The 14,544-nt window shown below is 39.2% G+C and overlaps 2 protein-coding genes and 1 long non-coding RNA gene across 5 annotated transcripts in view; 1 reads left to right on the top strand and 2 right to left on the bottom strand.

Annotated features, from left to right (window-relative positions):
• Window positions 1–14,544, bottom strand: part of LOC111254314 (uncharacterized) — a 119,539-nt gene that overhangs the window by 21,653 nt on the left and 83,342 nt on the right. The window lies entirely within an intron of this gene.
• The window catches only part of LOC111253825 (uncharacterized), a 48,545-nt gene that overhangs the window by 19,244 nt on the left and 14,757 nt on the right, over window positions 1–14,544 (top strand). For both annotated transcript variants that reach the window (XM_022813894.2, XM_086974188.1), the window contains exons 2-4: window positions 92–187; window positions 6,332–6,524; window positions 9,809–10,013. In XM_022813894.2, the coding sequence (XP_022669629.1) occupies window positions 92–187; window positions 6,332–6,524; window positions 9,809–10,013 (494 nt within the window). The remainder of the gene's footprint in view (window positions 1–91; window positions 188–6,331; window positions 6,525–9,808; window positions 10,014–14,544) is intronic.
• On the bottom strand, window positions 9,256–13,538 carry LOC147754531 (uncharacterized). Of its 2 annotated transcripts, none has more exons than XR_015316487.1 (4): window positions 13,422–13,538; window positions 12,867–12,999; window positions 9,833–9,993; window positions 9,256–9,392 (listed from the first exon to the last, which is right to left on the bottom strand). It is a non-coding gene; the product is annotated as an uncharacterized LOC147754531 (long non-coding RNA). The 2 variants fall into 2 exon arrangements; XR_015316488.1 differs by having other exon boundaries at window positions 13,143–13,537.

Here is a 14,544-nt window from a genome sequence, read left to right as displayed (position 1 = left end):
GCTTTTATCCACTTATAGCACTAGTTAGAATAAAACTCAGTAAGATCTAACATGAAGTCCCGTTTTTTACCGCCGTCTATTAATCTTACAGCACTGGCCTTGGACCGGCTCATACCCTCACCAAAACAGGCGCGTCATTGCGTAAATAGGACATGCGGCATGTGTCCCGCAGGCACCTACGCAGGAGGTAAGTTCAGCCCTAGACACTTAAAGCCTACTACGTTTATCCTATCGACTGCAGCTGTCGACAGAAATCTTAAGTGCTTATTGAAATTTTGTACTAGCTTGTATGAGCCATCTATCTCAAAAGTGGTATTTATAATTTCCGGTTTGCCAAGACTTCGACGAGAAAACGCTATTGTGTAAATGGTATATCAGGAAAACCTCGACTTAATGCTAGACCATGATGTACCGTTAGGTTTCGCGAATATTCCCTTTGTACGAATCAGTCCAACGAAGGTGAAGAGTAACTATGTTTTCTTTTTTCTTCATAACAAACCAAAATGAAATAATTAGTAAAATCGTCAGTCCTTAGATCAGGTCGTACAACACGATGTTATGTTTTAGCCCTTTAAGAAGACTCGTAGACGTTACTGTTATTTACGAGGGTTTGTTGGCTAGCGTTCGAAGGTGTTTGTCAGTCTCGTATTGGTCAACGTAGACGCCTGTCGCTATTAGTTTTCATTTAACTATTAATATTGCGTTTTGCGGATCACTCTATATAAACGAAACCTATTCTTTCATAAGGTAAAAAACAAACAGCAGTTATGGTAGTAATCATAAGCACTGTAGAAACGGGACAGACACTCTAGTCCATCGTAGCATGCAGAAATACGGAAATACGAACATTTATAGAAACTGATATAAAAAGAAATACGAACCTAACCTATGTGTTTGTAGCGAACTTAATTTACTATTAAACACCTGTAGTGAATTTTCGCTGCACCGTGCCACATACTTCTCTCTCTATTAGTTTCGGGTCATTTTATATTGGATAGAAGGAATCGGTCGGAAGTATACGAGAATAGCCGTGATTGTCGAACTTTAACAGAGCGTACTTTACTGTAGACAACGCTCCCCACAGCCCAGCAAATATCAATTTCAAAGCAGAAAAAAAAATTTGTTACTCTTCACACCGGTTAAAAATCCTTGACGAGTTGTACGAAGATTTTAGAAGCTATAGGGTAAAAATGGTTGATGTCGTGTGCTTCCGTCGGCCATTTCCGTAAGTAAGTTACTCGTAGCTATTCCCTCATCTTGTACCCAGATATACGCGTATAAGCAATGAATACGACCAACATACCATTTGTTTTATGTTTTTCTGGATCTAAGAAGTAGTGACGAAATATTAGACGACGATGACACCTCAAAACAAGTAACCGTATTTTTGGGAAAACAATAACTGCATTTGTCACCTTCCATGTCACGTAAAAATGCGCCTTCTGTCACTCAGGTTAAACTGTCTGAATGTGAGGACTGATTCCAAAACAATTAGTCCTATGCCACAGTGAGGAGTATGCCTGATAGAGTTAAACGTTTCAAGAATCATTTCGATAAAGAAAATAAACAGATAAGTTGGTCGTGCCCAGCTTCAAACTTCCTGTCGTTAAGCTTCTCACTTCCGGAAGATCACTATTTTCTAGAAACCACTATTTTAGCAGTCAACTTGATTCAAAGGGGAGAAAAGGCTCAGTATATAGCCAATCGACCAAAAAATTGAGCTTATACGCTAGTTACTTTAGTAAGATTAGGCTTATGAATTCTTCGTGGAGCGGGGTCAAATACCATTTTGTTGATTTTAATCTAATTGGGTTGCTGGCTCGCTTCGCCCCCGATGACCCCTAGTACAGAGCGTAACATGACAGCAAACTGTTTTTTTTTTTTTCTTATTATATGGTAGTAACAAAACCTCTTCTACAGAGTTAAGCATAATATTTTCTATTTTTATTTTAGTGTTACTTACCACCATTATTCGCTAAAGTTGGTTACTAGCTGTCAACTCCTGCCTATATAGAATTCACAGTACTAAGTGCAAATTAAAACATAACCCAGGTAGCATTAGCCAGCTTCAAGAAATGTCTATCTAAAAAATATATATATGGGCCTTCTGTTCGTCATCAAAAGGCAAGCAGGCCTTTAGACGCAGATTTAGTGGCTATGGCAAGGTGAAATGTACCAGTCGTTACGTTTGCATTCGATCTCATATGTACACTTGTTTTTTCTCTTCTGCTCAGATTGTTGCTTGTATTCTCTAAGGAGTCATTTTCGTCGATAGCATATCCACGCTCGTAAAGCGGAGCGTTACAAAAAGGCCCAAATTGGGTACTAGTATGGCCGAGACGACTGTGTAAGACGCTTATATTGGCACAGCTGCCGTTGCAGCTGCATTGATGATCAATTGTTTCAACTTTATTTTCATAGTTTCATCTTCTAGGTTTCAATTGGGGCGGAGAAGGGATTCTGTAATGTCACTGCTTCATTCTATTGGTTTTTGTATAACTGGCCTTTCTCAAGTCCTAAAATAAATATATGTGCTTTTATATCAGCGGGGCAGCGCATATGTTGTCCTCGATAACGTCAGTGACATATATAACTGGTGGTGGTCGGCAGGTTGGTCAGGATAGAACCTTTCAAAAACGCTATGCTTGATGCATGCAATGGAACGCGGCTTAGGTTGGTTATGTCTACCGCCAAGAACAAATAGGGACGTCTCTTTTTTTTGGGATTTGATTCGCAGGTATATGCTTGGTATTTTCAGACCAGTGTATACATACATTTGTGAAGCTTGTGAAGATGAATGTGTGAGCAGCATTTGTACGTGATAAGAATTTTATGTTGGAATCGACAATATTACATCGTGTAGTCATGAATGTTGTCTATATAAATATTGTGTTAGATTTTAAAAGCGAAGAACGACAGTGGAAGGCCGAAAAGGGCACAAATTACTACTGCTTCACAAAATAGAATTTATCAGGCCGGTACAAGACAGATTCTGCGGATTTTTAAATCGAGTAACTTTTGAATTAATTGGTGCTCTAATAATAATAATCGTTTTCGTTAGAGGTACTCTTATTTTTCATGGACTAATTCGATGGCTTTGACAGCTTCCAGACAACTAACATCTGCGTTCCCATATATTGCTGCGCCGTCAATAGTTTTTTTTTCTCGAAGCGAATTAGTGGGATATGCTTGCCTACCAGTTTCCGTTAGTCTGGATCAAATCATCAGAATGTTCTTTTTGCTTCTTTTATTAAGAGGCCGTGATTTTTTCTGACAGATTTGGGATAGCGAGCAGCATTGATTGTTTCATTTTTAGCGAGTGTATCTTGCTAGCAGATACGCTCGATGTCTTTTGTGTAAGAGTCACCATCTTTTTAGTCGACACTTTCACCGGACTTGGGTTCTCGCTAGCATGGTGTCGTTTAATTCCTTTCCACGTGGATGTAGAAGTTGAACCATGCCGTGTTTATGGCAACCGTATGAAACAGGCAGGTTTTTCGTTGATTAAGGTTCTACAAACTATACGTGAAATACACTATACTAAGTCAATAAATCGGGAATCCATTTTTTTTACCTAGCTTTCGTATTTACAATCATGTGATACGTTACGTGTGAAATACCAGTGAGTTTTGACCAACAGAGTCTTCATAGCCCGAGCTCTGCTTCTGTGAAAAATCTTTAACGTTGCACTCTTCGCCTTCGGCTCCCGACATCTGGTCACCTTCTCGCTGGTTTTCAATATTCAAATCTTTGTTTTTAAAACGTTTGCGCCATATATGTACCTTTGCTTAAAATGTCTTTACTAATCTTCGATGAGTTTCTGGATCCCCGCGGCCTCCGAAGAACAAAAACTTAACCTGTGAGCATTGGCTTTAGCTGCCAAAAGTTACCCTTATGAACTTACTCCTCCTAGAGTAAACTTAACCGATTTTCACTCTCGAGTTTCTAGCATATTAGAGCTAGCGGTGCGTAGCTCAAAAATTAAACAAAGTCTATCGGATTTACTTGTAACAGTTTAATATATGATGATAATAATAATAATAATGATAAAGATGTCGCTGCCTCTAGATATTTTAACCTGTCTGGCATCTTTCACATAATTCTCTCATATGCTTGAGAGTTGATCGCTTTGATGCAAAGAAACTTTCTTTATTTAGTCACATGGTAATGAAATCTACTTGGCAACGGTTAACATTTAATCGCTGCTTGAGCTAGCCAACTTGATATGAGGCTCTCCAGCACTGAGTTGCCAGTGTTTCAACACAGAAACACTGCGATAATTCTTTTTTTCTTTCTAAATGCCGGGTTAGTAAACAGCTGACAACAGCTGAAGTTTTTTTATAGGCGGAATTTTCTATGGACCCCCGTGCTTCACTCCGCGCCTTTTTGTGTTAATTATTTTAACAAATCTGATTCATTCACCTAGGTTAGTGAAAGCTTAAAATCAAATACGCGTTAACAATATTCTCGTTGCAACTACCTTGCTCGGTTTAACCTGTTGCTTTTTTTCTGTGGTCTGTTCTAATGTGGGGGGCTCAACGAACTCTGGATTTGTCTTGCTGGTAATACGCTAGCCTTTGTAACGCATGTCCAGTGCGCTTATAGGTTTTTTCAAGGTTGGCTGATCAGCTTTCTTATCGGAACGCACGTTAATTATAACGGCCAACCTCTTGGAGACATAAATGAATTAAGTCAGCCTTTAACCGACCTTTAATGGTTGTTATCATTGCTAAAACCTTTCAGTCCTTGAAAGCTTATGGATTTTGGGATTTCATAAGAAGCAGTTACATATTTTGTTTAAAATTAAGGCTGACTGTTCGCAGTACGTCATAAAGGCTTATGCGTCTTTGTAACAAACAGTTATTCCTGTGTATATATATATATATATCATGTAGATACCTATGAAAGAGATAGCTTTGAGGAGTATGTTGATTCTTAAAATGTCAGCAAGGCTTGAGGGCTTTTTTATCTTCCTTCATAACTTAACATACCTTGTTCTCTTTCGTTCAGTTATTAAAAAAATTAATTAAAGTTCTAATTTTCCATTTCACATTCAGCAACTCGCTCAAATTCCACACAAAACACATTATACCACAGTCAAACTAATGCGATCACAACTTTTACTCAAAAAATCTTGGATTTCACTCAATTTTAAGTATAATACATATACTTACATAGATATTAAATTTTTGTTCGATTAATTGGTGTCAACCTCGATTACTTTAAGTTTCTACCTTGGACCCAAAAAACTGAGGTCTCGTTATATGAACGTGTAGAACATCTCAGTTCAGCTTAACGGGAGCTTACTCGAAAAGAAATACCAACAATTAACATATAAAAAAAGTTCCGTACAAAAAAAAAATTATATCAACGTTCTCTAAACGAAAAAAACTACTACATTCGGTTTCTTCAGGCCGAAGTGTGACTCTTGACTACAAGAGGATTTATTTATCGCAGTTTCATTCAGCTCGTTAAGATCTATCAATTAATGCAAAAATTAACGTAAACAAAGTAGAAATAGTTTAGATATTTTAGTATTCCTCTCAAAAGATCTTTCATAGAGTACCTTCGGAAAGTTACTCAGCTAAGATGTTCGCAATGCAATACACTAGTTATAGATTTTGTCAAAGGAGCACCGAAAAAGAGCTCGGAAAGCATTTTTACCCCACTATCATGTAGGCGAAACGAAACACATCAAAGCCTATTGATTGGCATCGAAAACGAGCTTCTCTATGTAGATCACCATTTACAGTGTCAAAGCCGGTTTAGTGGCGTGCATTGTATTTTAATTCAGCTCTGCACGAGTTTCGAGTGGTATCAAGAACACACCCCCCGCTACATATACTTCGATATAAGTATTCGGTTGTCATTTTGATGAAAATCTCACCAAAATATAGCTTTTTCATAGCCACATTTAAGAGGTTGCATAGATAATAGGCACAGCCCTTTTCCGAATGAAACTTAACGACCCATCAAAAAAAAATTAGATCGACTTGGATTGGAAAAAAACAGGTAGATATTAGGTTTTAGTAGGATACAAATAATAGATCCACCATCCTTTACGAACGAAATATCGATTGCTTTTTGAAGAAAGCATTCTGACGTTTTGTCCTGCTGTTTAACGACGTTGTTACAAATCGATGAGATAACCCATGAAATAATAAATGAATGAAGATGAGTTATATGTCCATCTTTTTAAAGATAGGGACCAAGAATTTCGTTGTAAAGCCTATTTATTGGATAGGATCATGCATTTATTGTGTCTCATGATTTTTATGCTGTTTCATATAATAATTCTTTTATATGCTTCTGAATGGATGTCACGTTTCAGACGACTGCCAATGCTGTATGATTCCAGGATACTGTCCATCATCTGAAACAGCCAACTTTTGTGTATCCTGCCCACCGGGTAGTTTCTCAGCTAGTCAAGGTGCTAGGGAATGTAAGCGTTGCCCTGCAGGGTTCTATGTTAAAGGGAGAGGAGCGACCGAATGCCCGAAGTGCCCACCAGGAACTTATTGCAAGTGAGTCTACTTTCGTTGCTTGACAGTGATTTTTTTTTATTTGTAGAGGATGGCGTTTCTGATAATGATCTGTATATGTAGCAAGACTAGATTCAACCATCGCAGGTCCGGTGTTATCTCTGTTTCGTTTTGACAATCTTGTAATTGTTAGACGGGCAAAGGACACTTCCTATACAGAGTTGGAGAAGTGACAGACGATTCGAAGTTCCTGGTTAACTTCGAATCAGGAATACTGCCTAACGAAACCAACTTGAAGGAATCATTAATGACAATTTGTACATGTCTAACTTTAAAGACTCGATCCTAATTTTTCCGGAGGCATTTTTTTCAAATTTGTTGATATACGACAGTAACAGATCGATGTTACGTCGTCTACCCTATATCAGTGTATTCGTTTAGGATGTAGGAACTCGAGCACACGAAAACGATAAAAACCTAATTATAATTTATTGTTCGAAAAGTGACGGCAGCACCGACTAGATCGTATTATGCTGCCGCATTTCACCATACATTTCCCAAAACGGCTTTTCTTCTACATGTAAAGTTTCAAGATCAGTGTAATAGAAAAACGAGGAGGGATGAAAGAATCAAATTAGATGTAACGGTTCTGGCAGAAATCAATGGTAATTGTGTCGGCAGAATGTTCCTGAACGAGCATAGGCGAACCTTGTACTTGTTGTCGGGACGGCTTGTATAATAGTGTACTATCGAAGTACACATAACGAGAATTGGCTGTCTAAACACTCGCTTTTGTCAAGCCTAAAACCTTATAATGTTTTTTTATTTAGTCAGATACGTAGATACATTTTTAAGTTGATTGAATGCAACCATGTTTGACTAAGGACCGAAGACAGTTTACGTACCTAGAAACATGTACACAAACCGTGAAGAGTTTCGATGCGCTCTCTGCTAATATCGCCAGATGAAAGTGTGCTTGGTTTTGAAAAATATTTATAGAATGCTTCATATCGAGATTTTTGCTGTCACGTAAAAGAAAATAATTCGCCCATTAGTGTATGGCTGGTTTCACTGGGACCGTTTTCACGACCTTTTAGTAGAACGCAGAAGCGGCCATTCCTGGTAAAATTAATAGTCGGCTACGACTGGCCCCCGCCGCCTATTGCGTGGCCTGTGCTTTCGTTTTCGTTCTAGCTCGTTCTTCCTTGCAAATATATAGCAAATATAGACATTTGCTTCATCCTTCCGAATAATTCCGCCTTATTATTATTAAGTGCTCGTAATATAGATGACACTCGCAGTCATCTAGGCAAGTTTCCTTTAGGGAATCTTAGCATCTATTTAGCACCTGCGAATCTTATCAAACAGAACTGTAGAACGCCGTTTAGTTCTTCCATCTTGTGTGTTTTGCATTTGGCGCTCAATGTCATTTTTTAACGGGCGAGAATTTCGAAAAATTCTTTTCGTCGTTTGGTTCTTCGGAATCTGAGTCAGATAGCAGGCAGACGTTGCCGTATCTAAGATTTGACCATTTGCTTACCTGAAATATCAATCCAAATCCTCGATGAGTCTACGAATGGGTTGCACAGTTCCTGCTGTCCTCTTTCTGCATCTTGTTCTTGACTTCTTCTTTGCATAGTAGTGGGTTAGCTTTTTTTTTTTCTCCTTAATTGGTCTTGGCTCTGTGAGCGTTTGAATACTTTCGAGAGAGAGCAATTCATTGTTGCTTCTAGGCCCTGCACTACAGCGGTTATTGATATCTCGATTACGTTAAGTGACAGAGAAGAGGGCGCGTGGCCTCAGTAACCTTGGCAAATTGAAGCCCGTGTTCTTCAAGCTACAAGCTTTCCTTTTCTAAAACGATGTGCGCCTTTTACGAAAAGGTTTCTTTCGCGTAGGCTGTTATTAGAATAGGACATACATTGGCGCCTATGCGCGTTTTACTCGAGCGTTTCAAAAATGTCGTTGTATGTTATGTTTTATAACAGCAGGACTAAGGTCAACTCCCGCGAGACTCCAAAGGCTACACCGAGCCCCATGTTTCCGTGTGTGCTGAATCTACACTGAGATAGGAGGCTATCAGCTTTTGTGCATAAAAAGAGAGAGAAAATGATTTCAAGGCCTTCATTACATGTATCATAAATTGGTATTTGAGGTAGTTAAAAGTACTGCTATATCCCAAAAAACCAATTTGCAAAGCCCCCGCAAGCAGAGGCTCCGAATTTTCTGTAAACTGCTTTTTATATAAATTACCAATGGCCGTTTCGGCAAACCGACCTTTAAAGTACGTGTACTAAGAAACCGTAAACGATAGTTTCAAGAGTTTTGGCAGTCGAATCTAGTAGGTAGATACGGCGATGCAATTCGGGGTCAGCTGAAGGGTTTTGGCCGAGTCCGAAAAGACAGAACTTTTCCACGGCTGGGCATATCAGCATTGATTAGTGCCACGTGTAGACTTACTTGCATACGCTCAACATGATGCGCGTATACAAATATAGGTATACACATATGATAAGCATGACTATATTTCTATTGTGTGCATGTACAGGTAACATGATGTTCGTTTACATTATTTGCTAACATGAATATTTGTGAGTATTAAAAACTGCCGAAATACGAATTTTATCAGTAAAGGAAACTTGCAAAGACACAAATGAATAAACATTTGCCTGGGTGTTTGATTCCCTAATAGTGAAGGATGTTGAGTATAACAGATATGTTCAAAGCTAACGATATATTCTCGGCATTTTGAAGTTTTCACACAAGTCTAAATAGCTTACAAAATGTATATATTTCGATATTTATTGGGCTACTGAAATTTTTCATAATTGTAAAAGTCCAGGTCTTGAAACGTCTAGCGGCTCCCGTGCCCTCGTCATTGAAACACTTGAAAGTTGCTCATTGCGTAACCTAAGGATATTAAAAAGCATCGAGAAGCGTTAGAGATTTTCCCCTTTTATAAAAAAAAAAAGGGACTTTCTTGTATGTTTCTGTAATGATTTTACAAGTAGGTTGATCCACTAACCAGTTTTTAAAACTAACATAAGTGTTTTGTTTATCCCTTTCATAGATCGAAATCGCTAGGAATCTAACAGCTAGCCCAGAGCTACAATTTCTAATAGCGCAAAGTATCACAGCTACTTTATGCGACCTTCTTGGTAGGAAAGTGTATGTGCACAGTAGAAGTGAGTTTTACGGAAATTTATGATACGGTCATTGTACTAGACAGGATAGGTTGAATTATACTATTATTATTATTAGGTCTACTAAAAGCAGTATTAGAAAAACTAACGTATTGTTGTTTACGACAACTTTATTGCTTAAAGCACGCTCGGATGCACAGAATGTACCTCATGTCCCCCCGGAACCGAAGCGCCAGTTGGGGGAAAATTCGAGTGTTCGCCGTGTCCGCCGGGCACAATGAAGCCTCACGCAGGAGCCGGTAGTTGTATTCGCTGCCGGAAGGGAGCATACAATGTTGACTACGGCTCGACGTCGTGCAGTGATTGTCCTGCAGGATTTTTCTGTACGGTGAGCATGTTGCTTCTTTTTTTTGCTTCTTGTTACCTCGGTTTCGGATAGTAGACTTGCAAGTTTCACTATATCTTTAGGCAGGAACTTAGCGTACGACCAGCTTAAAAAACTAAATTTAGGCCGTATAGTAAATGGTTCTATTTACAATAAGTTTGGCAGATTTATAAAGACTAAGCAGATATGAGAGATAATAAGTTGAATCTAGCTCCTTTACGCGTTCCTGCAATCTAGGTCACGCGAGCGTTTTGCTATCATGAGTAATAAAAAATTGTCAGCATTAAAAACGCGGCTTTTCAGATCGATGAACTGACCGTAAAAGGTTGATCATTCAATCGGTCTAAACCACGAACGGGGCAACGACTAAAGCAGATAAGGCATCAGCCGTTAAGTTAGTCATACAGCGGAAACGATATAATTGACGAACCCTTAAACTATCCTTTACGAAAAGCAACTAAAAGTTGACAAAAATAAGCCTCTATCCTAGCTCGATTTTCCGAGCTTACGAAATTGACAGATTTGTCATGTGGCTCAACCCGGGTTCCCTGCTCATGTATTCCACGGTATAAACACATTCGCTAACCTGACTGTCGTTGCTCTTCACGTGAGTGTGGTTTCGCAGCATAGACCGTTGTTGGCGCTCACAGAGACTGTGATCTTTCTGCTAATAACTAATATATTTTCCTTATAAGACTAATTGGAGTAAACAAAAGAGTAGCAAAGATTATGGCGCGACTATACCAGTGGCTCACGTTAGTTTCTTATACATCTTTTACACTAAACAAAATTGAGTGAGAAAACTAAAATTAATAAAGGTTTCTAAGGCTAAAAATTTGACATAAAAATGACAATGAGCAAAGGGCGCATTGAATACTAATTTAGGAAATATATTTATTATATTCAGCCACTCCGAATTTTCAAAGCAACAAATATAGACTTGACAAAACTTCTCTGATTAAAACAAAAGGCGCGGTTTAAAATTATCCGTTGAAGTTACATATCCGAACGGTGTATCTTTCCGAATGAACATCAATATAAAATTGCTTATTTTTGGTTAGGAAACACAATTAAAGCAATTCTCATAGGTAATAGACTTTAAGCCTTTCGGACACGTGTTTTTATTTTCGCTTCCTACATTCGTGGCCTACAAGAGAGTACAATTTAAAAGCTAGTGGTTTTTTAGGAATTTCATAATATTATTAAATGATTCTCTGTTGTAGATCTCAGTTAAGAGTTAAGTTAAGTTAACCCTCCTGTCTCATTAATGAATAATTAACATATAATGTACATAACAGATCGTTGATGCGTAAATCATCTTTTTTTGCTGGTAATTGTGCGCATTTGCTGTGGCCTAACAGAGCCTTATAACTCGACAAGTGCATCCTTGCATAATAGTATAGGCTGGCGTAATATCTTACGAATGAGATAGCAAAGATACTACACGGCAGCATAGGCCACCGACCCTTCCTCATACATTTCCTAAAACGTTTATGTATGGGTAACTGGTGGATTAAGCCTTCCTCTTTGTGCGCGGATAAAAGCCCACAGCCAGAATGGGGTCTAATCGGCTGATAAAGAAGAATGAGAATCTCGTCGTCTGCCTTTGCCCTCTACAACAAGTTAAGCAACATCTTATTACTACTTCAGATCTCGGCTGGGCTGACTACCACTAGTGACTTCATAATGTTATCCAGGGGAACGATTTCTGGAACAAGGTGCCGATCGAGAGAATAGTTGAAATCATGCGGATCCCGAGACATACACACATTGTTCCGAAAATAGATATATGAGCTTGCCTGCGGATTTCTAAGGACATCATTTACGCGAATTTACAAAATATTATCAAATAAAAATATTGTTCTCCGGCTCTTGCGTTTACGTATGTAGAGTACTAGTAATTTCGAATTTGATTGGTCACATTAAATAACTGACAAGCAATAATTGAATTTTCAAATAAATAAAACTCAAGCCAGTTTCCGAGCAAGATGCTTGTATAACTTATCTACAGTAATAATAGTAACAAGCTGAATAAAAACCAATGGAGTATTGCTTACCTTCTATATAATTTTCGAACTCGCTTTTTGAAACTTGCAGTTATTTTCCTACTGCCATAAATCTATTTTCGTCTAGTTGGCCGACACCGTGAATTTCCCAAACTAAGCAATTGCATGTGTTAGTTCTAGAGCAATCCTAGAGTGAGCTTGGTTAATCGTTCGTGCCCAACTAATTAATGTACGATGTATATAATTGATATTCATGTTTTTGTATTTTCTAAGTAAAATTGTATTCACGATTTGCAAGAGGAATCGCGCCCAGTTCGGCGCATAAGAGGCAACGATACATCAAACGCTAATATGACTGAGGTGCCACGTCTTCTGGCGTATACATATGTCAGTCTTTGCTGTCTTGTACCTGTACATGATTTTTCCAAATAGCGTTGACGTCCTATTTTAACTTAGCCGGAAAATAACTTAGCAGACGGACTCAAATAAGTGAAATTAGCTATCACTTGGCTCATCGTGATTTTCTGCTACGTTAGTATTACAAATGTGGACGCCCGATCTCACTTCACAACGACCGGCATGCCAGAACCCAGTATATAGTATGAATGCGTCAAAAAATTCACTCACTATGTGCAAGATGTCAGTGTTGCCCTAATTGTTTGTGTCAGTAACACAAACTGGATACCAGAGAGCTTCGTAAACGTCTTCTTTTAGTATACGCAGGGACATTATGCTTACTAATCAAAATGCTCGAATGAAGATCAGTCATTTTTCAAGTGGACCTTGCTACCTAGGTACATGGTATGTTCGTCCTATATACCTGACCTGTACATATCCCTCTAAAACACACCTTCACTTCAGGCCGCCTTTGCCAACAGCAGGCTTTGGTTGTCCTAATACATCTTCACACGTCGGGGTACCCAGTAGGACTTAGCTTGATGGAATGTATGAGCAATATGGAGCTTCCGGAAGGGACCAGTGGGCTAAAAAGAGAGCAAGCGACCTTTAGCGATGACACCGTTGTTCAGCACCTGCTTCTTTCTGTGTCTCATATTTATATTTTTGCTGTACGTTCCCTTTTTCGCTTTCTTTATATGCCGCGCTTACTTCATTCGCTTTTTCGTACCTTTGACTCGCATATAAATGGTTCGGACTTTTCTTCTCTAGCTAGCTTTCCTTGCATACTTCGCTTCTCTATTAGTGGTCACCTATCACAAGAGAGATTTTGCCTAGCTTATTCAACCCAGGTGGCAGAAGCAACACCTAAACTTTGTCCTATGCTGCGTGCTGTCCAGTTAGGCGGACTGGGTTATATAGGCTAGTATTACAACAACGACGGCACACGAACACCATCAGTGATAAAGGCAGCTATGGCAACGACGCCAGGCCATGGCAGACAACATACATTACTGACGTACAATGACGTTTTTATCCAGCGTCTGACGCTATCGTAAGCTGCTCGAAACATTCAGATTCATCCATTTACTTTGCGTCACATTAATTTGCCGACGCTTAGACTCTCTGAGCAGAATATATAGGTACGCAGACGAATACATAGCGACCAAAACAATAATAGTTCACTGAGTCTGCATTTGTTTTGTACTGGGAATGCTACTCTGATAGATATAGTGTATTCGATATATCTGTGTAAGAAAAAAGCACCACATTGGCCGACATAGCGACAGCGTTAGTTGTCGGGAAGTTGGTTCTAACCACCTTCTCCGGCGTCGCAAAGCATAACCAGTAATGCGCCGAAAAACTCGTCACACTCGGTTCCGCAAAGCTCAAATTAGACCTCGACCGATGTGGGTCGAAAATATGCTCAGCGGCAAATCGTCGTATTAGATGTCGCTATGGAAGCGCCATACAGATAAACCCTACAATGCTGGAGATGCAAAATATATATATTTTTTTTACAAAAAGAAAAATCAACGGGGATAGTTGTGTCTTGCATACGAATTTTGTGTGGTCATAAGCATCAGCATTATTGCTTGAAGCAGTTCATGTCACTATAATCACAGCGGCGTAGATAATATGAAAAAAAAAAACTGCCACGCTGTTACGTTCTGTGTTACATACGGCTAGTACACACGTATCGTTGTACGGATACATACCCACCGTGCACCGAAAATAATTTGGGAGGCCGCGATAAATCGAACGTCTAGCAAGGACATGTTTGGCCTCCAGATTCTGTTAGGACAAAAGTTCTATAAAAGTTAGGTTTAGCGGGAGTCGCGACAATCGCAAGACGTCGAAGAACCGACCTCGGAGAAATTGATAGAAAGGATGGCGTTTATTATAAGTGCTGCCAGCTTTGTCTGGGCGGACACAGTAAGCAGTAGCAGCTGTACATTGCGATGTTGTCATACGTTCACAGGGAATAACCTGGTCGACCAGTGCAGTGTGGGCAACTACGGAACGACATCCCGTTAGAGGACACCTGTCAGGCGTTCGAATTGCTAGGCGCATTTTGTACGTAGGTCATTGGAATATGACCTTGTCGCCGATATTAGTGTCAGTTTATTGCT

The sequence above is a fragment of the Varroa destructor genome, unplaced genomic scaffold (assembly GCF_002443255.2).
Source record: "Varroa destructor unplaced genomic scaffold, Vdes_3.0 BEIS01000007.1, whole genome shotgun sequence".
NCBI classification, from domain to species: Eukaryota; Metazoa; Arthropoda; class Arachnida; order Mesostigmata; family Varroidae; genus Varroa; species Varroa destructor.
This window is presented reverse-complemented; position numbering and strand designations above follow the sequence as displayed.